The sequence below is a fragment of the Mycteria americana genome, chromosome 1 (assembly GCF_035582795.1).
Source record: "Mycteria americana isolate JAX WOST 10 ecotype Jacksonville Zoo and Gardens chromosome 1, USCA_MyAme_1.0, whole genome shotgun sequence".
Lineage (NCBI taxonomy): Eukaryota > Metazoa > Chordata > Aves > Ciconiiformes > Ciconiidae > Mycteria > Mycteria americana.
Window position 1 is genome coordinate 79,547,620 of NC_134365.1, and position 26,563 is coordinate 79,574,182.

Below are 26,563 nucleotides of genomic sequence, written 5' to 3' on the forward strand. Positions count from 1 at the left end.
AAGAGCATTGTTCAGGTACTTAAAAGTTACGCTGGTGTTTAAATTCCTTGCTGCATGGGAGATTTGTTTCTTAAAGTAATGCATGCCACTTTTGACATAATCATACAATTTCTATCTTGCCAACAGATGCTATGTGTTTGGATTCAGGCAAATTGCCAAAAAGGCTCCGCTATATTAGCTTTCTCGTATTGTTAAAAAATTGCCCTTAGTACATCAGAGGGCCTAGTATAGGCAAGTCTGTTTGAGATTCAGATTCTAAAGCAGTTGCAAATGGCTAGTTTAGGAGCAAGGAAGTTGCAGTGCCTTGTTTTCTTTAGCCCTGTAGGACAGATTTGAGACCTGTGCCTGTGTGGATGTCTTTTAATATGAACTGAATGTAGTCTGAAAATTATACTTCTGATCAGCATAGTAGATTTATTTTTCCTGTTCCTCACTGGGAAGCCAAACTGGCTTTTTGAAAGGAGACACAGCAGGTACAAACAAAAAGATTTGCTTTTAAATTACTTCGGGATGTTACAGCCTCTTTCTTCTTCCCTTAGTACTTCTAGAAGATTGAGAGAATTGTAAAAATGCTATAATGTTGATTTTCATTCTCATAGTAATCTCAGTGTTTGTATTTAATTTCCATAATGAATTTAATGTGCAACGCATAACTAACAGTAACTACCAGTAATGCTTTGAGCACACTAGGGACGTCATAAAACCAGAAATAGCATTTGTACCTTTTGCCTCCAACTAACATTTTTCATCCTAACCCCTCCGAGGTCCATGATAAAATCCTGTTCCACTTCTGCTAGCACCTCAAGTGTGGACCTGCTAGACCCTTACAGACTTGATACAAACAGTCGCAGAGCTGGAAGGGAAAGCCCCAAATTCCAGTGCAGCAGAGCAAGTACGTCAATGAGTTGCTCCTATCCCTTTGTATACCTGCATTACTGGTTATAAGACATCAGCCTCTGGTTATGCTGGATATGTCTGGCTATCCCTTCAAACAGCTGTACTTCATGCATTTCCAGCGTTTGGTCACATTGCATGTATATATTTACAATTTGATGGGAGCTGAGCAGCATATGTTGGTGTTTGCTTGCTCCAGTTTCCTTGGGAAAAAAATCATGCACTCTGTAGTGATGTTGCCACCTCAGTGTTTTGTATCATGAGGATCTGCTTTAAGTCTTCATGCGAGCTTGTTGCATGCACTGAAATTGTCTGTTGCTGTGCCTGCTCCTGTCCCAGTCTGGTGTGGAGGTCTATGGCTACATAACATCATATAAGGCAGATACGGCAATTCCTATCATCTTCCTTTTCTTCCCTCCACAACCCAAAGTTGCCACTCCTGCCGTTGTTCATGGTGGATACCATTTTGTTTCCTCACTAAAGGTTGAAGATAAGACATTCGGAGCTTGAAAGGGTACTTTGGACACTTCCTTCAAGATCTTGAAATATCCTGTAAGACAAATTGGTGAAAACTTACTTGTGGCCTTACTTGCCCGTTTCGCACAATTGTTATAAGAAGATGGCAGATTTCTTTTCTCCATTTCACCTACCTTGTTAAGCCTTCTGAGCTCTTCTGCTTGGAGACTTTATACGAACCCATTAAAGAGAGCAGGGATTAAATGAACAGAAAAACTACAAAATCTTTTTAAACCAACAGGAAGACGACTCCATGTTTGAATTCAGGTGCAGCTGCCAGTTGCACTAAGTGAAAAATTTACATCGATTTTCTTTTAAGTGAAAAACTCATTTTTTGTGGAAATTAAGTTTTAAGTTCCATCTCCCTTTCTCTTGAGCCAAGGCTTCCAAAGGGGATACACCTTCCTCAGTGTCCAGTGGTTGTCTGGCTCCCACGGTACATCACAGTACGGCAGCGAGAGCAAAGGCTGCTATAACAGGAAAGGCAGTCAGACTGTCTAGTATTGCATAGCAGAATAATTATAAGGAGCTACGGATCCAGCAATAAAAAGTGATCTTGAAAAAGAAAATGGGATCTCACTATTTAAAACCTTTCTTTTCAGAACCAGTGTATCTCAGCTGCAGTATTCAAATGCAGATCTTAATATTCACAGGACCATGAAATTAAGAGTAAAAAGAATTTACACATTAATAAATGACATCCTAGAACAAGAAATATATGGTTAATTAGTATATGTGTACATACCAACTGCCTGCTAGTTTTCACTTTATTTGAAGGACAGAGTATGTCTGAAGTAATCTCCACAACATAAAATGTTTCACATAACTTGGATTGGATCCTATTTCCTATGAAGTAAGGAGAATTTTGCCACAGACTTCAATGGACCTAACTCTTGCCCAGATGCTCATATAGTCATTTGAGACAAAGAACAGAAAATGAAAGAAAAACCCCACTGTTATTCTGTCTTACTCGCAATTAGCACCAGTGTTAATGACTAACATGAGACACAGGACAATGGATAATAAGGCTCAGAAAATACTGTAACCTGGAGCATGCCAGAATTTATATGTTCAATTACATTGTTACATTGTATTGTAGGAAAAAAGCCTTAGAAATACTAATTCTACATCTTTAATTGAGCACAAGTGCTAGTATCTTACTCAATTAAATAATTAGCAGATAGTAAGCCATATCAGGCAATTTCAACTAGTTGAAATGTGTTAAGAATTGTTAGTTGAGTTCAGTGGTCTTTGGATCAAGCTTGCATGTACAAAACTGTCTTGGTTATTTGTAATTAGATGTTCTACTTTTTAAAGACTAGATTTCAAATTAAGTATGGCCTATTTTAACCCTGTGGGCAGTAAGTATTTCCGTTGATTTGTTCAGTGCAACTGTAATGTAGTTAGCTTGATCCTTCTACCCTTGAAATTAATGGCAAAATTCCTGCTGATTCCAGCAGCAAAACCAAGTCTACATCATAACTAACCACAATTCCCTCTACTCCTCCTTCCCTTTCCAAGTATCTTGTTTATTACAGAAAATTAATTTTAAAATGTTCTTTAACTAATGATCTGCTGAAATACATTTAACTCTTTCAATTTAAATTTACTTTTTAAATGTCAGAAGTTAAGCAACAGGTTGCTTGATATGAGAAACAAAATAATTCGATTAATGGATGTCTTTTTTGATCTGTGCATATGCCAAACCTATGGATAGAAAGGAGATGTTTATGTGGTATATAGTATATTGCAAACACTAATAGCGTTTAGAAAGACCTGTATTAATGCAATTTTCCTGCTTGAATGTATCCTCTGTGTTTTGCGTGATACTAGTTAAAGCTTATTATCATACAAACTAAATGAAAGAGCCTAGTGAAATAGGCTGTTGTCAGATCCCACATGATGAATTGTAACTTCAGGCATCTCTGTTTAAATCTCTCTGCTAACCTGTTCCCAATTAGTGACATCTGGGACCAGATTTGCTTTCATTTGAAGCAGAGGCTTTAAGAAGTTTTGACTCTGGAAAAAAAAAAAGACATATAAAAAGGAGACGGGAAATGTAATAACAGAAAGAACTTTAAATCCAAGTCCTATATATGATTTTACAAGCAGTGTCAGAATATTTTAAAGTATTACAGCTAAGTGTAGTGCTTTATACCATGATGTGCTAAAGGTCTGATTTTACAGCGATTGGTATTTTTCCAAGTCTAAGTTTCAAAACTTTGGCTAGGATTTCTTAAAAGGCTTTTCTTTTTCTTTTCTTTAATAAAGAGATGAACTAGAATATATTTGAAGAAACACTAGTAAACTTCCTATCCTACATACAGAAATACAGAAATACATAGGATACTACACCTCCTTTTTTTCCAAGAGTTGGAAATCCTCTCCTGTTGTAAATTGGCACAGTTTGGTTGAAATGAGTGGAGCCATGAGGATTTACACAGTTGAGAATCTTGACACATATATATTTATACTTCCTTTGCATTTTTGGTTATGATATCACTTCTGTTTTTCTTCATGCCATGGATGACTTTCTAGACTATGTATCTGTTCAGTCTTTCCCTGAAATTATGGCTGGAGTGCAGGAGTCCTGAGGCAAAAACATCTAACTTGCTGAAACCTACAAATGGTCTTTTAAACAAGAATTCTTCATTTTGAGAGACACTGAACATTAACCTCCCATGCATTTCAGCTGGAACTGGGGATGTGTTGATCCAAAAACCAGGCCAGCACAAAAATGCATGCATATATACATAAATACACAAACAAGCAAAGAAATACATGCTCAAACTTAGCATTTTTCTAGTATTTCACAAATAATTACGGGTGCTTTTCGTCTGTATTAGGGTCAAAAGAGAGGGTGGTAATCTAAGTGAATTTAAGTAATTTTTTGTGTATGTGCTCCAGAAAATACATATCCTGTTCCTGTGATAACTAAGAGTGCTTAAACAATTCATTGTATAAATGTGATTTATACAATGCTGTAGTGCTATACAATGCTAGAAATGCTACAGTGACAGCTCCAATCCCACATTGCAAAGGAAATGTCAGTTCACTGTCCTATTTACAATGGAAAACAGCTATTCCTTTTACTTTTGAGTCCTCTGAAGTAGAGAGGAGCACCATGAAAATGCCTCCAAATAAAATACAACCTGGATGGTAAATGGGAATGCCAAAGCCAAAAGTAGTGCAAACTGAGTAAAATGTGAGCCAGACAAAGTCACATTGGCTGAACATTTTCTCATATTCTAAAAAAAAAGTATAAATTTTGAACAGTGTCGCATAGGACAGACAGAGATAGACAGACAGAAATCATTATGTGTGCATTCTGCTTCTCAAGTGGTATACGGCCTTTGCAGTCATAAAGTATAACTTAAAATTGCTGCAGGCTGCTGTATATGTTGCTCAATACTGTCTGTTAATAAGAAAGAGATTGTAAACAAAACCTTTTTGCATTACTCTAAACAGGACACAGGAACTTTAAAGTGACTTTATTAATCAGTGTGTCACAAAAGCAGAGAGTAACCGTGGAATACAATGGTTCCGTGACAGCCAAAGCAATCATCAAAATTACTGTAAAGACAAAAAACAAAAAACAAAAAAAAAACCCACAAAGAATACCAGGTGTGAAATGATTAAAACAACAGCCTGAGATGGCAGAAAAGTACAAATTACTTGTCATTCTTTGGCTGTATTCTTCAATGAAAGCTTTATAGATGGTTGTTCATAGATATGACAGAAGCTTTCTCTAGGACCTATATTAGTTAAAAGAAAAAAAATTAGGAAGAGGTATTTTGAGGTTCCCCTGTCATCATATGTCTGGACATAAGGGCCATATAGGACATAAGACCGTAGGAAAACATTTAGAAAGTACTGTGAATATTCACAATAACCTTGAAAGAGCCCATGCTGAAAGCAGTATAAAGGCTGATAAAATCCTTCTGATAAGTACTTTTTTGACCTTGCTATCCTGCTAGCATAAATAGTGAGGACTGTATACAGTCACATACACAATTAAGTCTGATGTCCATCCTGGCTGTGCTCTTAAGAGCAGACTTCTCCTTCCAACAAGAAAGATCTCTAGTTAATCTTCCACCTCAAAAGCCCTCAATCTGATGAGAAGCTGTTAGCAACTTTGATGGCTTAAAGCTCGAGTATTTTAACTGGTCTAAGGCAAATATTAAGTATATTGAATAAGGAGGAGCCATGGAATGTAGGAAGAGAGAACAGATGAAAGGAATTCTTTAGGCTATCATCAAAAAGGGATTCCCCTTGTTTTTTATTGAAAGTACATATACTGTTACTACTATTATTAGTTACTGTTTATATCAAGGCAATATCTAGGGGTCTGTCTTGCAAGTGGGATGCCACTGTGCCAGATACTGTAGCAGTATACAGCTAATGTCTGTGTAATCAAATAAAGGAGTGATCCTACCATGTATAACCATGCCTGAAACAGCTTACATTTAGCTCACACAATGAACAACAGTCATGGTGATGTGACAAGTGTATTTGCCTGTAGTCTACTGAAAGTCCCTACTACTGTGTCTTCACTCCTGATTAAAGTGAATATGGGTGTGAATAAAGTGAATATTCACTCCTGATAAAGTGAATCCACTTTCCTGAGATACAAACAGAGTCTTGTGTCTGTTCTCCAAGAAAGTAATTTCTGAAGAGAAGTTCAGTGACAAGCCAGCTAGCTCTTTAAAAAGGAGAACAGTCATTGCTTCCTTCGCAGAGGAAATAGAATAGCAGAAAAACAGACTGTTCCACCTTTTCAAAATCTAAGGTCAGTTTTAGACATATGAAAGCAATGCTGACATTATTATTCATGTCCTCTTCCCCAATATTGAGTTGAATAGAAGTGAAACATCTAGCAGTGAAAACTTTAGGAGCTCCAGCATGGATTTTGTTACTAGAAACAGAACAGCAAAACAGGAGAGAATTTACAGACGTTTCTAGTAAGGCTGGCTTTTCTAAAAAAGGAAATAGATCACTGTAACAACAAATTAAGTCAAAAGGACCTCAAATTGTGTGAGGTGTCAGAAAATACAGAAGGAGGCATGGGTAGCGCGTATGTGAAAAAGACTCTTTTGACCCATGATGGAGTCTGGCAAATGCTAGATTTTAAATAGCACTTGAGAAATAGTACTGAAAGACTACAGTTCCCAACATATACTTTGGAAAATGAAAAGCGTGAGTGAGCTTTTCTGTTTAGGACACTTTATATAACCCAGTTCAGTAAAGAATTTAAGGGCATATATAAATTAAGGTGTGTGAGTAATCCCACTGAAGTTAATAAGACTATTAAAAAATGATTAAGTGTTTTGCTATATTGAAATCAGACTACATACCATCTCACGGGAACAAGTCTTACAGCACTCCAATAGAAATATTACCATTTACTTCAGTGGCAGTTACTTGCAAAGTTAAAGCTATTAGCTTTGCTGGTTCAGTGCGAACAGTCAAATTTCTTTCACCTAGGAAGAGAACAACAGTACTTTAACATCTATTGCAAAACTTCCCAGAGTTCAAAAGAAAAATGCATCGAAGCCGCTAGAAAGACTTATCGAGGGGGCACAGATCAATGACCACTAAGATATATCTGCATTCAGTATGTTTAGCAAAGCACTTTAAATATGGAAGATCCTCAGTATATCATTATAGAGAACTCTCCACGGCTGGATTTTTAGGGGTATTGTTGCACTATGACCGTGTTGCGGAATTTTCTGTTACATGTTGAATGCAGAGACTCTGCAGTTGTTATCTGGTGATGGTTCGGGACCTGGCTTTCAATCCTCCTGTACTGGTCAGGGCACGGGCAGAATTAAGTTACATACAATGCATCATATAAAACATAATGTGACCAAACCAGTCATGATTGTAATGTATAGCTAAGTAGTAGAATATGCAGTATAAGGTCAAGTTAGGATTGATATTAATGCCCTGGCTTCAGTAAATGAAGCAAACAAAACAGTGTTGGCTTTTGGTATTGCTACTGCTTCATGGATCTGGGGAGCAAGGCACATTATAACTAAAAGAGTGTAGAAACTGCAGTAGATTACTAAAGTAGATTGCTAAGTGTTTAGTGGAAGGTGTGGAAGTGTTATCTGTGTGTCTCCGTACTTTGCGCATATATGTCCTTAAAGTGCTTTTTATTCTACTCACAAAGTCATCTTTATATTTTGATGGGAACAAGCAAGCTGAAATATACCCAGCATAGTAATGAATAGTCTGGTGTAAACATATATTTAAATCATCCTTAATTCTGATAGCTTCAGGAGATACAAAATAATATACTAGTGTTTCACCAAATTTTGTATATTTTAGTGTATTTATAGTGAAATGTCGGACCTGAGGGCAAAACATTTCATCAGTGTTCATTTAGGAAACATGAGTTTCTTTCTGAAACTGAGAATGAATTTTTTAATTTCTGTAAAAGCAAAATTGTCAGTGAAACCATTGGAAGATGTAAGTCTGCATAGATGCTTTCACTTACAAAGTGAGAAGGTTTGTTTTACTTCAGGGTAAAAGTTTGGGGATAATTTATGATGCTAGTTTTGTCTTAAGGATTTGGCGAACTCTCAAGAATAACAGCCTTAGTAATTGTACAAGGTCAGTTCAACTTGTAAGCGGTCTGGATCGTGGTCTTAACAGAGGCAGGTCAGTTTCTTAGGCAATCTGGATTTTCCTTGTAGGGAAGAGTTAACAGCAGTATTGGCCCCACTGAAGTCAGTGGGAATTTTGCCAATGATTTCCGTAGAGCCAAGATTTCACTCGTCTTTAGCAGAGCTATTAAATACAGTATATTGCATAAACTGAGGGAAAAAGTGAAAGCTACAAATAAAGAAGCTTCTTTTTCTGGATCCATGCTAATGATTCTGCAAACGCTTTTCTTACTAGCTATCTGCTTTATGAGAGTTACGACACAATTTATATTGCTCCCGAAAACACAGAGAATACACCTATTTAATGAGAAATCTAAAATCTTGAAAGAATCCTGTTTTCTGACTTGCAATGAAGCTATTACATGCACAAGTTAGATCCTCATAATGACTGGCCTGTATGTTTGTGGAACATTTCAGAAGTAAAGTACAAACTATGGAATAACTATCAAAGCAAATGTATATATCTGCTATTCAGCTGGAAATTTGGCTGTCTGTACGTTTCTAAGTTTAGAGAAAAGAATATGAGAGCTATTCTGAACACTAACGTTATTCTAATATAGACGACTATATAGGATGCTGCTTTTAAACAGGGGAAATGGACGTTAAGCTAAAATTGGCCTAAATTACTTCATACCACATTCACGGGAAGTTAATGGCTCAAGGTTGCTAGTTTATAACAGCTAACTCTTATGCAGCGTGTTTAATTTTATGGAGCTCAAAACGTTTTACAGATCAGGTTATTCTTACAGATAAAATGAGGCACAGAGAGGTAAATATCTTGCCAAAAGACATCTCATAAGCCAGAGAGAGAGCTGGAAACAGACCCTCTGTTCTGTTCAAGTCTGCTCAAACTTGCTGTTTAGCAGGCCACATTTCTCCCAGATAATTAATTCTTAAATCGTTAGGACTTGTGGGGGGTGGAGGGGTCATTTCTGAGAGTAGACTGAGCATGTTTTTTCTACCTCCCTTTGGTGTAAGTTGCTGCTGTCTGTATGTCACGTCCTCTTTTTGTATACATTGCACTGGGGACTGTTCTTCCCTCTCGTAGGAATATCTCAGTGACCCAGTCCCAAACTCTGTGACTAGATCTAAGAACAGTTGTGAGATCACAGTCAAAAGAAATAACAGCGGGAGGCAAGGGTTTTCTGGAATGAAATGGGTGGTACAGGGCTGGTTGGTTGGAGTTTTTTTAGATGGAACCTAAGTTCTGTTGCTAGCTCTGCTTCCAGAGCTCAGCCAGGAGCTAAGAAAGGAGCGTCAGCGTAGTCCCTGACGGACAGAAAACTCCATTCTTATGCAAAACTTAAATGATAGTACAGCTCTTCTCCAAAGACTCTGAGCCAGTCTCCTCATCCACATGGCCTGTGGCTCATGATGTAGTATATACAAATGAAAATGTCTGCCCTGAGACCTGGGAGCCACAGGGTACATGCAGCGTGGAACAGGTTAACCCATTAGGTTCATTTAATAGGGCTAATCTGCTTATTTTTCCTTTTGCAGCTGTCCGAAGATATTCTGATCCATCCACCGTTCCAAATAAGAGCTAGTGTCCACCAACTTCGCATATCCCAGATGTCAGCCAGTTTCTGTAGAATCACGCCAGAAAATATGGTAAGTTTATACTATTTTTCTTCCAAACGTTTGCTCCACTACAATAACTTTTAAATTAATTTGTATTGAGGTGCCCTCCCATAGCCACCACTCAGAATTGTGTAAGCATTGTGTAAATGCAAGCCCCACTCCCTGTGTATAATATTATTAACATGTGTTTGTAGAATCAGGCCACCAAGGATGATCTTGGGTTCCTCAGACAAAGATATTACAGCCCAAGGCTGTGAAGTCTAAAAGATGTGGTACATGACTAAATAACGTTTGGGAACCTCTGTTAAAGAAACTGAGACTGAGGAAAAGAAACAGAGGCTGTCTATGAGGCTGAGGGAAAAGGAGGAAACCCAGTATACATGAATTTGTTGTAGAGCTTTATCAGTGTTCATACTCTTTCTGCTGACCGTCTGCTTACATTATACTGAGTTTAAATAGCAGTTTCTACTGGTAAGATAAAAGTTTTCTGGCAGGCTGGGACTGTTTGCAGATGGATAGGATGGCTTCTTTCTTTATTAGACTTATGCAAAAACATTTGTAAATAATACAGCAAATTCATAAAACAATAACGAAATAGCGCTGAATGAAGCAGATTTTAAGTGATCTTGAGGAAACGTAGAAAACTGTGTGCTCCTGATTTTAAGCTATTAGATACAACAGACTCTGGGATTTTATTTATGCAAACCTGAAATGTCTTATATTCACTTGTGTATTTTCTGTTTCCCAAAGATCATTTGGTCACATACTTGGATATTATTTTTGTTTGACGGGGATAGAGCTCAGATTTATCAGGGACGTCAGGAAGGGACATGGCCTTTTGCCAGAATAGCCATTTACTTTATTGACGGCTTTTCCCCACCCTTTATAATGAGATTTTATTTTTGTTTGAACAGTGAAAATAACCATTGGTACAGATGCTGATGGACAAATTCAAGAGTCACCCTCTGAGAGGCTGCAGCTAAAATAATGACTGATCCCTGTTGTTGTTAGAGTTGTGGAGGCCCCAAGCAGAGTCTAAGGCAGATGCCGTTGTCCCCTCCAACCCACGTGTGCATGACTCGCACTGCTCTCCAGCTTATCCAAACGGAGCCCAGCCTTCCTAGGCCTCAGGTCCTGGAAAACGCCTCGCCTATTATTCACACATAAGACTAGCTCTGCCTGCACTGACATGAGAGAGTCTAGAAGGGGAAAGGAGATTTATGGGAAGGGGGAGATCTGAGAGACTGGGAGGATGCATCTCTAGAAGGAGAGGCAGGAAATACCCCATGAATGTCAGATTGAGTTATTCCTGAATTCTACAAGTAATGCCACAAGGGAAATGACATGGATCATCAAAGCATTCCTTTATGCCCCAATAAACTCCTCCTTGTCTTAGAAGCAGACCTTATACATATTAATAGAAAACCAGCGTGTGTTTTGAGTGTCCAAGATAGATATATATATTTTTTTCTTAATCAGACAGGAAAGAAAAGAAAATGCAGGCAACGCTTACAAAATGGATACAAACTCCAAAACGGGTAAAACCTCAAAATGCCTAGAAGCAATGATGTTGAAAAGGGTTCAGGGTTATGAGTCCCAGCCTGGAATATTTAACAAAATAAAGGTTAAATTCTGCCTTGGTATTCACAGCCTGATCCATGCAAAGAGGAAAAAAATGTTCAGAGATTAATCTAGCAGTGAAAGGGATTGTCTGTACAAGGAAAGCTCTACAAAGTAAGCCAAGCCTCTTCTAACAGTCTTCAGGTATTTGAAACATAAAGCCCAGGCAGATACCCTGGTTTGGATACAAGCATCTGTATTGCTACCCATATAGTATAAGGAGCTTGGGCTATTGGCATCCACATAATGATATATATGCATATATGTAATATTACTTATATATGTACATATATATGTATGTAATATTATTTATATAAAGAGCAGTCCAAATTTAGAATGGTTATAAATTTTATCTGACACGGTAATTATTCTGGAAGGCACCCTGAGCTAGCTTCTCTGCCTGACTTTAGCTACAGGATGCCATCGTAAGCCAGATGGCATACAAGGTGGTAGCTAGGTCAGCCTTTTTGACTGGACTTGGAGGCACAGTTTCGTACACACTAGGGAACAGAGGAGGCTCTCAGTCCTCCCACCTTCCCTTGCTTATCTTGGGCCTGGCGTGATGCAGCCTGGTATCCATTTGGTGTGGATAGTCAGTAGTCTGGGATTTGAGAATGAAGATCAGCCTGCAGCGTGAGGGACAAAATTATTTATCTAAGGGGAGGTTTTATTCCAAGCTAATCCCTAACAAGGACATGCTAGGTGTGTATGAAGCGTCCACAAGCTACATTACCTTAAGGTGCTTTGATGGTCACTAATGATGCACAAAGCACTGAGTACATAGTGACAGTAACTTCAACATGAATACAAGCCCAGAGATCTATTAAAAACTAAACTAGATTGATTTAGACTCAAAATAAGCAACAAATACTACCTGTAATGCCATTAACAGTTTCAAAAATAACCAAGGATTATGGTGCATCCGTCTCTGAAAACTCTGACAAGTTTTTTTTGTAAAAGGTGTGTTCTAGTTCAATTGGAAAACCTGCCGACAGAAGGACAGGCAAGATAGCCAGAACGGTGCCCATAAACCTTAAAAATACATTTCCAATATTAAGATGCTAAAACCTAAAAATTTCCAAAACTTCCAATATTAAAATGATTATGTGACGCAGTTGTTGCCACATGTCTTTTGGACAGAGGTCTTCCTTATTATTCTAATTATTTTTTAATTCAGAAAAGATTCAGGTAGTGTTTTCTCCAGGAAAGAAGCTGAGTGCCAATTGTACTTTGCACATACTAGTGTTTGGAGCTAAGCTGAGTGGATCATTTGTACTCCAATAGCTATGGATTTGCCTACTGTAGAGTTTGGCGTCTTATTTTTACAGTGGGAGATGGTAAGATCCACACAGGCTTTTCTTAATCCTTGTGCGTCCATAGCAGTCAGTGAAATAATCTTCCCATTAAGAAGGAAAGAGGCCTTTTTATGCATGTTTAATGTGGCACATTACCTTAATGCGAGCCAAAATGTAGCTTCATTTTTTGCCATAGGGGCCAAGGAGTTTCCCTTCAGTAACTATGGGTAGATTTCATTTCTAGGTGAATCTATTTTCTTACTTGCAACATCCTTTCTGAAAACAGGGAAGATTCAGCAATTTCTGTTCCCTCTCTTCTGCTCAACTTCTAGGACAGATGGGTGGAGGAAACAATCAAAATCAGGATTTGGGAGCTGCAGTAAAACAGAGGAGCTGGGAGGCACAACAGCTGGGACTATGGGGCGGCTTCGTTCACTAGGCAGAGGTTGATGTCCTTACATAAGCTTATTCAGGCCATCTCAAGAATTCCTGTTCCCATGAAAACCAAGTAAGCTGAATGACAACTGTGAACCTGCTGCCATAGATGGTAATGGATTTCTTAGAGTAATTCTAAATTCTTTGTCAGTCTACTTGCGTGTATCTACTCTCAACAAGACCCTTGGAAATGACTTGCGCAATGATTTGTTACGCTGTCATTACTCATTAATCTGAGCTTCTGCCAATGAGTTTTATTCTTCTGAAGTAAAAATAAAAACCTCATTAAAGAATTTGTTTGTTTTAAAAGCTACACAAAGGATTACAGGGCCTTTGCAAACAGATGTAAGAAAAAATGTGGTTATGCAAAATGTTCCCTCTCATAGGCCTTTACTTTCCTTTGACTTCCAGGAGCTTTGAATTGAGCCCGAAGTGCGTGGCTTAGCTCACTACAAAGCTTGGGGTCAGTAATTAGAATCACATGTACTCGAGGCCACTGAATCTGATTGTAGGCGAGAGTGCCAATTTATTCTGGAAATGTGTATTAATATTATGCAAAAAAACCCCACCCGAAACCAAGGAAAAACCTATTATCAGATCTGCAGATGACCATAGCCGTGATAGTTTCTAGAAATATTTCTTAAACTATTACTTGAATTTGCCTCATTTCTGGTAAACAGCTTGTGGTGGCAAACTAAACAGGAACAAGGAATTCTTACTCTGGAATACAACTGTCCACACATGGTGTTAATCAGGGTAACTCCATGTGTGGACAGGCTATTATGTGTGACTTTACACTGTTTTAGTCAAACTGGTGAACTTCTTTCTACCCGCCTTTAATCAATTAGGACAGGGTTTAAAGTAAAGCGAAATAAGCCAACATTGAACTGAATCCAGGGTTTCTACAGAGGGGATTCTACTGGTTCGGTTAAGCTGGTACAAACTTTAGACAAGGTGTGATTTTTCTTAGTTACCTCCTGCAGCTGTCTGATATGTGAAAAACAGTAGCTTGGAGGTTGTGATGAAACACTGCCAAGGTCCCGCTATAACTGATGTAAGATCCTTGTAAACTGAGTTAGGCCATTTAAAGAAGAGACAGAAATAGCCATCCACGTGTAGAAAAAGGAAGCAAAAAATACCCCTAAATAAAGTCAGCCCTCCATCCTTTGTCCCCTTTTCTAGCTGCCCCTTCCCAATAAAATAGAGGGGGGAAAAAACCCCCGCAAACAAAAAAGAAACAGCAGTCGAAAAAAGATCACCTTTTTTCGGGCAGGATATGATAATGGCATTAAGAGTGTGGATAGGGCTCAGTTCTTTGATGTCTCTTCTTGCAGTAGAGTTAGGAGGCACCATGCGAAGGTTGGTGGAGCCAGGTTCAAAAGGAACAAAAGGAAATGGTCCTTCACACAGTCAGTGGTAGATCCACGAAACCTGTTGCCAAAGATATTTTGGATGATAAAGGTTTACAAGAACTCACGGGGAGACAGGATAAATACCTGGAATAGAAATTCACTGGGGGCTACTAAGTGCACAGAACCCACATTCCACTGAGGAAATACTCCAAACTCAAAGCAGCTGGAGGCTGGGAGAGTAGTTGGGAGAATTATCACGTGTGTTTTCCTTGTTCATACTCTTCCTTTGGTGACCATGTATGATCACTGCTGAAGACAGGCTATTGGGATAGTTGGACCCTTGGCCGTACGGCCATTTTTATGTTCTTGTGTAAGAAAAGCAAAGAGCAAGTAACCTGGGGCAGAACAAAACGTGCACACTTTCAACTCTTACTGCCTTAAATACTTTTTCCAGTTGGACATTTTGAGGAGACATATTAAAAAGCTGAGTTATTGAGTAGTTACAAGAGGAGTAGTCCAATCAGAGTCCATGTGGCACAACTGCCGAGTAAACACAAACTAACTTCCAACTGTTTTTCTGAGTAAAACCGAGGGCAAAGTATAGAGGGGTGATGAACTCTCCATTTGTTTCCATGCGCATTTGCCTGCAAATATTATCCCCCATTATCTTAAAGATCTTGGCAACAGCATAGCCAACTGGGTGCTTTCAACTCTAGCTCTTCTTTTGACCACTATCAGTGTTTGTGTTCCTGTTTAAATAAGATAAGGAGGTTTTAAAAGAAAAAAAAGAAAAAAAGGGAGGGGAGAGGGAGAGCAGAGCTGAATGCCTCATTTGGGTTGAAATTCTCATCCTGACTTTTTAAGAAGAGGGGGAGGAAAGAAGGGAATTTTTTTTCCCCAGTGAATTTCATTGAAAGATTCTAGAATCTCTCTCCTTTTTAAAATCCTTTTTATTGACAAAAGTTGTGTTGGAGTAAAATCCACAGAAAGACCAAGAACAGGGGTTGAAAAATCTCCCCTCCAGAGGTTAAACCTTTCCATCTCTGCTAGGTGGTTTCTTTTTTTTTTGTTTTTCTTTGCTTTGCCTTTGTCTGTGGCTTTCTCCTACTTGGCACCGAGAGAAGTCGCTGCATTTCTCCTTCACAGAATCAGTCACGCCGGCCCTAGGTTCACGCTGAGTATCTGTAAAGTTTTCCGAGCTAAAGGGAGTCACTTCTACAGCGTGTGTGGGGGTGGCGGGGAGAGAGGTAGGGGTATCAGAAGCAACAGGGTCTCTGCCTCCGAGCTGCGGTGGCGGCTCTGTTCTGCTAAGCACTTGCAGGCTGTATAATTAACCGGGTAGGCAGTGAATTAAATCTTTGTAAAGCCCACTGAGTGGGGGGTTCCTGCAAGCTCTTTTCCAACCGGTCTCAGGCGGCTGGGATAACATCAGAAACGGCAGCAACAGCAGCAGCAGCAAGCAAAAAGGGGGAAGCCCACTGGACGCTGCAGGAGAGCCAAGCCCCCGCTCGGTGCGACTGCTCCCGCCGGCGGGGAGCTGCGGGCGGCCGATGGACAACCTCCGCGGGGCCCGGCCGCTGCGGCTGCTCTTGCTCCTGGCGCTGGTGCCTTCGCTCCGGGGCCAAGGTAAGTGCGGGGAGCGGCGCCGAGCCCATCAGCGGGCGTCCGCCGGGCTGGGCTGGGCTGGGCTGCGCTGCCGCGCTCCGCCGCTCTCTCCCTCCGCTGCCGCCGCCGCGGCCCCGGCGCCCGCGGGCCCGGCTCTGCCCCCGGGGCAGGCGGCGCGGGGTCCCGGACGCCCCGGCGGGCTGCGGGGCGCCGGCGCAGCCCTGCGGGGCCGGGAGGCTGCCGGCGGCGGGGCGGCTCGCCGGCCCGCGGGCTGGCTGCCCCGGCGGTGCCCGCTTCCCCTCCCGGGGCCGCGGGGCGCGGGCGGCCGCGCTGCGGGCGGCGAGCGGTGTCCCGCGGCTGCGGGGCGGGAGCGGGCCCACGGGGGACCGCAGGGAGGGAGCGGGCCCCCGGAGGATGGGGCGGCTGGGTTTCCCCTGATGTCCCCCCCCTTTCCCGTGCCCCTGGACGTCCCGGACGGGCTTTAAAGCGCCGCTGCCATGTTCAAGTGAGCAGAAAGGCGTGGCGTGCACCGGCTCCGCCGCTGCCACCGCCGGCCCCCGCTCCCTCCCGGGGCCGCTGCCACCCGAGCGGGTTAGCTCTGCTCCGGAGGGTCGAGACGGGGCTCCGCAGGGACGGGCTTTGCCGCTGGGAGTTGGTGAGTCGGTCCGTCGCGGCGCCGGGCTGCGCTGTCCGCCCGGCGGCCCCCTCCTCTCCCGGGGCCGGGCGTCCCGCGGGCCCCTGGCGGCGGGGCCGGCCGGGCGCCCGGGGGCGGCTCCGGGGCCTTTGCAGCCCGGTGTCCCGGGAATTGCGACATGTCGGTGCCGGTCTGCAACGACAGGGGCCCGGCGGTGGGCGTCGGGTTCAAGCGCAGGCCGGCGAGGTGGTGTGTCCCGAAACCGGCGGGCAGGAGAGGTGTCAGGTCTGATCTGCTGGGGACCAAATTACGCCCCCCCAAAATGAGAAGCACGATCGACGGTTCCTTGAAGTCTCATTGGAGCAGGAGGAATAGGGAAGCACAAGATGCAGGCTTTTTAGGACAAAATGTGAGACATTTATGAATAATTCTGTGTGATGCGGTCGCTTTTGAAAGCAGGGATCTGGGTCTGGGCCATGACTCCCCTGCCATACTGTGCACTTTTTTCCCGTTCTCTGATACTGTATAAAAAGAGGATATTCTCTTGATTTAATTCGGTGTAGTAATCTGGCCTAAATGTAACTGGTAAGATATGACAAAGAAACTACTTTTCATAGGGTGATAATGAATTTATCATAGCCAGCAGATAAGTGACCTTTTGCTATTAGAGTAACCCCAAGGGGGCCATTCAGAGTTGAGGCTTGATTATGCTCTACTCCAGGCAAATGTTTACAAACATATGGTCTCTGGCCTGGGCCTAACAAAGGGAGGCAAAAGCCAGTGAAGTAAATTATTTGTTACTATCACAGTATTTTGGCTCTTAGATTTTCATATAGCAGAGCACTTGTCAGAGATATCCTTCAAAATATTTGCTTTTGATAGAGAGATGTTAGCCACTCCTTTTAAAGAAGGAGGGACAGAATAAAGGTTAGGAAAGCAACATTTAGTGCCAGAATCCCAAGATAGCTCCTGCTTTCTCTCAGACAACAGGGTACATCAGCAAAACTGTGTCCAGTGAACGGACATAGTAATTTTAAGCATTCAACACTATTGTAAAACACTGAAGAATTTAATTTTGTAATCTCAGTGTACATTTAACCTTCATTACTTGTCTACTTTTTAAAAAAAGATAAGTAATTAGATACATAAGTTCAGGTTTTCAAAATTTTTTTAAATACAAAGTATAGCTGAATTTGGCAATAAAAGGTATATCAGGTTTTTATTCTCAAATAAAAATCCATACTCTGATTTCGCTGAGAATTTCTACGTCCTTAGAACTTTGAAAACAGTACACTGGATAAAATTAGATTTAAATGTCTAAAAGCAGATGAGGAACCTTGCTTAGCACACTACCTTTTGAAGAGCAGAGTTTGCTCAGGTGAAATAACTACTAGTAATTAATAATGTAATAATTACTAGTAATTGTAATAGCTGTAAGAAAGATTTTTTTCTGCATTATTTCACATGGCCATCCTTGTTTTGCAGGCAAATGAACTAATTACCTTGTGAGATCATGTTATTTAAGTGCAGGCTCTTTGGGGCAGAGCCTGTGATCCTCTCTGTGACTTCGCCTGGGGCAAAGCCGAGCTCCTAAGTGCTTTAGTGATACAATTGCCAAGTTACTAGGACAACACATTTCTGAAATAGAGCTTCCTCATAAGCTTGTTACCATCAGTTTTCTCAATTGCTTTTCCTTACTAATTAATTATAAAATCATCAGTATCTAGTAATGAAAGTCCTGATTCTGAAAAAACAGAAGGAACTGCCTTCAGTGGAACTGCCCAGTGCATGTGAATAGATATGCACGTCATTCTTTGCAAGAGTAAGGGTCTTAAAAACCTTAGAAATTTCACAACGCAGCTTCGTTTTAGTGTAAACATTGCATTTTTAAAAAACTTTTTTTGCTTATGATATGAACTACCATCTACTGAAGAAGATGAATTACATCATTATGTCCGGTCAGTGTATGAATAGTTCATCCTCTAGCTGTGTCTTTGGCGTGTCTTGGTACTACAGGCACAGACAGTTTAACTCACTAAACATCTGGAAACATGTCTATTCAGGGTGAGCTTATAGTTTGTAATAAAAAAAATGTTCCACTGACTTTGTGGAATGAGTTTTATTTTAAGATTATGATTTTTACATGTGCTTTTATAGCAGTAAATTTATAAGAAGTATATGGGTGGAGGTAGGACTTATAAAAGGCTAAATCCATGCTTTCTTGCCTGCTATCATAGATAAAATCTCCCAAAAAATCACATACTACCAAAAAATACAGCTCTAAAATATGAGTGCTGTCTCTAAATTAGTTTTCAGTTGAGTTTCTTTTTAAGAGTCCATTTTCAGCATGACATTTTATTGCAATCAGGGGAAGAACAAGATGTTAAATTGTTTTTCATGTGCGTAATTGAAAGCAGACACATTAGTGAAATCCAAGATGAAATCCATAACTAGCTTATCAAGTTACTGCAGTATATTTATACTATTCTGTCAGATTTCAGGCATTATCTAATAGCAGATCAATGTATTTTCAAAAGTTATTTATTTATTGTTGCACTTTAGCCCATCCTGCAAGTTTCATATCAACTTTACATGTGGTTTTAATAAATAGTTGTGTTAAGACTAACTTGTTCTATAATGCTTTTATTAACGTTTTCTGAAATGAAAGATGGATCTTAGCCCTCTGGGACTTGACAGAAATACAGTTACTTGGGACCATAAAAATATTTAAGTTTGGTTTTGTGAGTTATGGATAGATCTAAAGAAGTAGATGGCAAAATCAATTCAGTAAACAGAGAATATGAGTTTACTAGATGTAGTAAAATATCTGTAGAGAGTAAAAGGGGATGAGACAAAGAAAGTCAAGAAAGACAGCTGAAATCAAAATTAAAAAAAATCAGGGCATGGCCAAGAATTTTAATGGTAGCATAAAGTAGTTTAATATGAAACAGATAAATGAACAAAAGCTTTTGTGAAAGAGGTAGCAAAAAGTGGTGGTTGACAGTGACAGGGAATAAGGAAAATGACTAAAGAAAGAACAAAACAAGCAGATCATTTTAGTCAGAATAGGCAAAAGTTTTTGTAAAGCACTCAGGAAATGTCAGGCACATATATTTATGTGTAGATTTAATGGAAGGAAGTAGGCCAGGTGTTGAAATGTTAATAGTGAAGTCATCACATATAATTAAACTGGGAGAGTGGATAACATTTCTCCAAGATAAAATGTAGAAGTGGAGGCAGGAGATTGAGAAGACTACAGGGTGAGAAAGAGTAGAAAAATTGTCATAGAATCATAGAATCGTTTAGGTTGGAAAAAGACCTTTAAGATCATTGAGTCCAACCGTTACCCTAACACTGCCAAGTCCACCACTAAACCATGTCCCTAAGCACCACATCTACATGCCTTTTAAGTACCTCCAGGGTTGGTGACTCAACCACTTCCCTGGGCAGCCTGTTCCAATGCTTGACAACCATTTCGGTGAAGAAATTTTTCCTGATATCCAACTTAAACCTCCCCTGGCACAACTTGAGGCCATTTCCTCTTGTCCTATCACTTGTTACCTGGGAGAAGAGACTGACCCCCACCTGGCTACAACCTCCTTTCAGGTAGTTGTAGAGAGCGATAAGGTCTCCCCTCAGCCTCCTTTTCTCCAGGCTGAACAACCCCGGTTCCCTCAGCCGCTCCTCACAAGACTTCTGCTCCAGACCCTTCACCAGCTTCGTTGCCCTTCTCTGGACACGCTCCAGCACCTCAATGTCTTCCTGTAGTGAGGGGCCCAAAACTGAGCGCAGTATTTGTCCACAAAGAAGTCAATGAAGGAGTCGTCAGGAGCAAGAGGGAAAACAGTGGAAGAGGGCTCAAGAAACAAACAGACAGAATATAAAGGAGAGGAAGGGTCAGTACAGATCAGTGAAGAGCCTTAGAAGAATGTAAAGAATTACTGGCCATAATATTTTGTGAGTAAAAAATAGTTTAGAAATGCTCAGAGTAGTATCAGGTAAGTGGAGAAGGAATAGTCATAGTATCTACAAAGAGGATGTACTGGGTAATTTACAGTGATGGAGAGTGCATACAGTAAGGGAAAAATTGTGGCAGTAACCTGCCTGTTTATGAGACTGGGTGATGATTCTTGTCCTGCTGAAATAATCTCTGGCAAGACACCGGGACAGTCTGGTAAAAGTTGTGTTGAAAGTCTTCTCTGATCAACAGGATGCAGCAGTTCTAAAGAAGGATCTCCAGTGCTAATGCTTTCCTGAATACACTGGCACATCTTTAGCTAATGTAGCACCCACAAACGACCCACGCTGCACAAGGATGTAAGGTGTTCCCTGCTAAGGGTTCACTTTTGAGTCTAATACTGTCAAAATCTGGACTGAGACCTTAAACTTAGTAATAAAGAAAGAAATACCTGAAAAAATCTTTTGTATCAATGCCAAAGTAAGTGTGTGGACATAGACATACTTTGTCTGGTATATTCCAGCTTTTTAGGATGTTTCCTAGGGCTTACGAAGCACTCAAGTGATATACTGTACACATGCTACTAGCAGTACATCTGTTCAAAATATTACAATCTTCCAGCTTTCAAGCTCTTATCACTGACTAAATTCCAAACTCAGAGTACTGAGTTCTTCTAATATCAATACTACGGCAGAAAATCTGGAAGAGCTAGGTATCAGTTTGCAGCTCTATATACGTAATTTCAATAATGAGGAAAATCTCATTGAAGAGAGAGTTTTAGTAATGTATTCTCCAAAAGAAAACCTTTCCTAAATCATTGCTACATAAATATATACAAAAAATTGATCTTTATTTTCTCCCTGCTCTGTAAAGTCTGTGGTTTCTTCCATGTTCATTAGCTACTTGAACCTTGCTTGATCATGTATATGTTTGATACTCTGAGATGTGCTGCTCTGTCATGTTCCCATATCCTTCCTATTTCAATTGCTTTAATTTAAAAATATATCTATACTTGGACTTGATCCAAAGCTCTTTAAGGTCTGTCTAAAGACTCTCATTTACTACAGTACAATTTGAATCATGGCCTTTATACAAATGAACAGGACTAATAATAGATTAATTTTAACACCTTATATAAAACTTCCTAATCACACATTTTTTTAAGATTTGAAATGAGAAATCAAGAGAAGATAAAAATTTGTTCTTAAATGGGAAAGAAGTGCCACTTTAGGCTATCAACACCCTGTGAAGTAATTTCATTATTTGCATGATTTTTTCATACAGGGAGTGTTGTGGTTTAACCCCAGCTGGCAACTGAGCACCACCCAGCCGCTCGCTCGCTCCCCCCCGGTGGGATGGGGGAGAGAATCAGAAGAGTACAAGTGAGAAAACTCGTGGGTTGAGATAAAGACACTTTAATAAGTAAAGCAAAAGCTGTGCACGCAAGCAAAGCAAAACAAGGAATTCATTCACTGCTTCCCATGGGCAGGCAGGTGTTCAGCCATCTCCAGGAAAGCAGGGCTCCATCACGCGTAAGGGTTACTGGGGAAGACAAACACCGTCACTCCAAATGTCCCCTCCTTCCTTCTTCTTCCCCAGCTTTATATACTGAGCATGATGTCCTATGGTATGGAATAGCCCTTTGGCCAGTTTGGATCAACTATCCTGGCTGTGTCCCCTCCCAGCTTCTCCTGCACCTGGCAGAGCACGGGAAGCTGAAAAGTCCTTGACTAGTGCAGCAACAACTAAAACATCCCTGTGTTATCAACACTGTTTTCAGCACAAATCCAAAACACAGCCCCATACCAGCCACTATAAAGAAAATTAACTCTATCCCGGCCAAAACCAGCACAGGGAGGAGTGGGGGACAAAATTTAGCATATGCTTGTCAGAAAGAGCAGTTCCTGTTCCTTCCAATTATGAGTCTTTTTTGTAGGCCCACCCATGTCATCTTGGTGAGACTGGGTTCTTTAGGCCACCTGTGTCCATCAGAGCTGTGAATGCACCCTTGTTTTTCATGTTCTTGCGAGTATGTAAACTCTAGGACAGCCATCACTTACACTGGGCTGTTTATATGGTGCTGACTCGGTGGGCTCCAGTATTAAAATTCTCCCAATTTCTTCATGTCTTCTAGAAATCTTCAGAACAGCCTCAGTCTTCTAGTCTTAGTATCTTTCAAACTCCAGCCTCCCCACAGAATTCTAAAAAATAACCTATCCAGAAGGATGACAAAATTCAAGTTAATTTGTTCACAGGAAAGACATCCACGTGAAGTAGCAGTCTTCAGATACCTAGAAGGTTGTTGAAGTGTGTCAGAGCCTCTGTATAAGGGGTAGTAACAAAAGAATGGATTTAAATGGGCTTTTGGAGTGGACAGTGAGGTAATATTTTATTAAAAATTCTCTGTCATTAGGAACATTGAAGCACAAGAGCACATTGCTTAGAGGTGTTGTGGAATCAGCCTCACTTGATACTGTTTTGAACAACTAAATAGAAATCTTCCTAGAACTGACCAAGTTTTATCAGTTCTGCCTGAGAGTAGTGGGTAGGACAAGATAACCTCTTGAGGGCTCCTATATCCCCATCTTCTGTGGTATTTTGATATGTATATAGGATGCCTTATACTCTTTCCACAATAGGTGGAGTCTTCTTTTCTAATTTTTTAGTAGCCAGTTGCCTTTTTTTTGAAAGATTTTTTTATTAGACCTGAGGCAAAATAAAAAAAGCACTTACTTTCCCCACCAGAGAAAATAAGACATGTTGCAATATAGCATTGCCTCCCTTAGGCTTCTTTTATAAACTGCAAACAGACACCTCATAAAATGAGGTTTGGCCATATCTGAAAAATCCCCCTAATTGTGTGATGGCCACTGCTGGTGCTACCAGAGCCACATTCCCCGTAAGTGAGTGTTCTCCAGACCTAGGAAAATTTCCAGTAAAAAGTTGGCTGTTTTAAAACCAACCACAAAACACACTAACATACCAGGCATTTCCTTTAGGGTGCTGCTAGTTTAGTGAGCATGCTAACTGGGTTTCTTCAGTGATTTCAGCTACCCTGAAATAATCACACTCAGCTGAGAATTCATCTGAAGGTAAAGGTCCAAACCCTTTAAGCCTATTTAGGGACAATATCATATTTCTTAGCAGCACAGGAACTGTGAGTGATTGTCTGTCAGTCCAATAAGGATCCAGTATGACCTCCACACTTGGGAGAGAGAAGCACCACTGCCATAGGCCCTCTTTGAGGGCAAAGAGTAGTCTAGAGCAGGACTGGAGAGGGACAGCTGGTGATGAACGCAGCCTTGCAGACTGCAGCAGATGCGCTGGAGACTGGCTCGTGCTGTTGTGGGGATTACAAGAGAGGGCATTCTGGCCCCGGGTTTTATGCGTTTGTTATGAAGTTCAAGCTGGTATATTCTTTAAGGGAACCTGTAAGAACAACCTAGCGGAAGGACTAAGAATAGCTTACTGTCCAAAGGGGACTAATGCTGCAGCTCAGCTGTGTCTGTTCATCTTACCCCATCAGTATATTGGCATATTTGATGTACAGTCTTGGGGTAAACAAGCACGTCTGTGCAGAAAAAGAAAAGCTCCTATTCACTTCACTTCCTTCTCTGCATGTAAAATGGAGGAGGGGCATCGTCATTCCAACTCCAGTCTGAAGAGATCCAGCAAATACCTCATCTCAGATGGAGAGTGGTAATGCTTTCCTGCATCGCTCCATTACTCCCGGTTCAAAGCATTTGTTTCAGGGAATCATGCAGTCAGATTTTCTGTTGTATGTTTTTCTCTTTCATAGTTTCAGGTCTCCTCTACCTTTTCCTCTACTCTATGTGCCTAATCCCTAGGCTTACACACAAGATCAAGATGCAACAAGGCTGTACTTATCATGTTAGTCTTATTACCAGTTGGACCTTCGAAGTCAGCTGGCTTCCCTCTTGTCTAAACATGTCTCTGGGTCTATTTGATGCCGTAAGTGGCCAGCCAGAGTGCGTTTGCATCGCCAGAAACAGCATTTCCACAGTTTGTTGTAAGGACAGCCAAAAAATCAAGACTACAAATCCCAGCTGCCAGCAGTTGACTGCCATCTCTGCTACAAAGGCAGCTGACTTGTCCACCTAATATTAGCCAGGTGTCTTTGTTTCAAGAATAATTGGTTTGGCATAGCAGATCAGGCCAAGCACACTTTGTCTGCCCTGAACCTATAGCACAGTGGAGCCTTGGCCAAAGGGATATGCAGTTGCTCTGGTTTTGTGTCAGAAAAGTACAGATGTAAAGGGAGGTTGGAAGACAAAAAATGTGATCCTGAATAATACAGATGGCCGATCTGTCATTTTGAGGATCAAATTCTGTATATAGACTTACTTTTTTTTTTTCAGCTGACAGTTAGATGGATGAGCATCACTAGTAAGAGAGTTTTCTTGACAGGACAAGAAAGGTTTCGTCAGAAAGGTATGCTGTGAGAGCTGAAAGTATTTTTCTTACTGGAAACCTAAACCAGTGCATGTCTGTTGTACGCATGAGTTCCAGAAATTCTGGATGACATACTGTTACTGAAACGTGTTGGACTAGTGCTGAGCTTTCACAGAGTCCATCTGCTGCCTGTATCTGCATATGCTGAGAGGTGATAATCATGTTCTGTTTTCTCACATTCCATAGCGCTGAGTCTCTTACAGAGTAAATCGAGTGAAGGGCAAGACCTGCACCACATTTTACAAACTTAGTCAATTAATGTGCTTAAAAGATTGAAAACATCTTAATAAGGAGGTGTAACTTTGACCCTTTGACCTGGACTCACTTCCAAGCCCATACCCAACTATAGCTGGTCATATGGGCTGGGAAGTCGATGAATTTGACGGTCGCATCACTTACTGCACTGAAGAACTGGAAAGCTTTACTAGTGCTACCTTGGTAAGCCCACCTAGGCTCAGATGTAGCTTTGGTTTGATATTATCATCAGCTTTATAACTGTTCCATAGATCAGCACTGAGTAATGAACAGCTATCCAATCCTGGATTGTACATAGGCTTTTCCATCATCAGCATCTGTACAAAATAGCTGCTGTTGTAGATTGTTACATAAAAAATCTGTCCCTTTTTGGTCTAGCTGGAATGCTCCTGCCATGAAAATTGTCCAGTCCTTTTTACTTCTGCTTATTTTTTGCACAATTCCCAGAAACAATTCAGGGTTTCTCATTCCAGGAATCATGCTTTTGGGTAACATTCTTAAGCTTATCTTTCTTTTGCAGAAAATATTCACTACAGCAGCTGAATAAGCAATTATTACATCATAGAAGTCTAAGGTTATATGGATTTTAACCACATTTCTTGCTTTGAACTCCCACACAGTATGGCAATCCTGTTAAGATTAGCAAACTACCTTTTTTTAAAACAACCATATGCTCGTACGCATTTTGTCTATGTAAGCATAGTTCATAGCTAGCACATGAATGCATCATGTGCAAAAAATGTTTTCATTTGTGTGACCTTTCATCACTTCTTATCTGATAGGTCTTCTTCATGACAGCTTTTTAAAATTAGAGATCTGAGTTCCAGCTGTGTTTCTACTGTCCTCTTCCCAAGACTCCTGAAATCTCTCTTAAAATACTACATATACACCTTAGCATCAGGACAGGCATTCTTGCTGTTGTACTAACACAACTCAAGTTCTTTTGGATGCCCTGCTGCACGCACTTTTTTACAGGGACAAAGTAGTGATGAAGCTGCAATTTGATTTTATCCAAAATAGACTTGGATTTTCTCAATTAGTCAATTAGCATGCAAAATGACTTTATCTGAGTGAAAAGGAAGTAAACATGCTACCATCTTAACAGATCTCAGGTTTATCTTCATATTTTTCTGTCTCGTGATACCAAAAAGCTGAACAATTTCTTCACAAACTTACACAATGGACCAGGCAGTGTATTCCTGCTTGTTACAACTTTCCTGTAGGGTTTCTCCCTCCAAATAAAAGGGTACATTTCAGCTGAACACAGACAATATCAA

The 26,563-nt window shown here is 40.7% G+C and overlaps 2 protein-coding genes across 6 annotated transcripts in view; both read left to right on the plus strand.

The window, feature by feature from the left end:
• Nucleotides 1-26,563, plus strand: part of FAM118A (family with sequence similarity 118 member A) — a 243,075-nt gene that overhangs the window by 96,741 nt on the left and 119,771 nt on the right. The window lies entirely within an intron of this gene.
• Nucleotides 15,244-26,563, plus strand: part of FBLN1 (fibulin 1) — an 85,876-nt gene continuing 74,556 nt past the window's right edge. The window contains exon 1 of one of the 5 annotated variants that reach the window (XM_075507484.1): nt 15,244-15,987. In XM_075507484.1, coding sequence (XP_075363599.1) covers nt 15,912-15,987 — 76 coding nt within the window. In that variant the 5' untranslated portion in view covers nt 15,244-15,911. Of the gene's footprint in view, nt 15,988-16,428; nt 16,622-26,563 lie in introns of those variants that run through there. The other 4 variants (XM_075507511.1, XM_075507503.1, XM_075507474.1 and 1 more) reach the window with 4 other exon arrangements.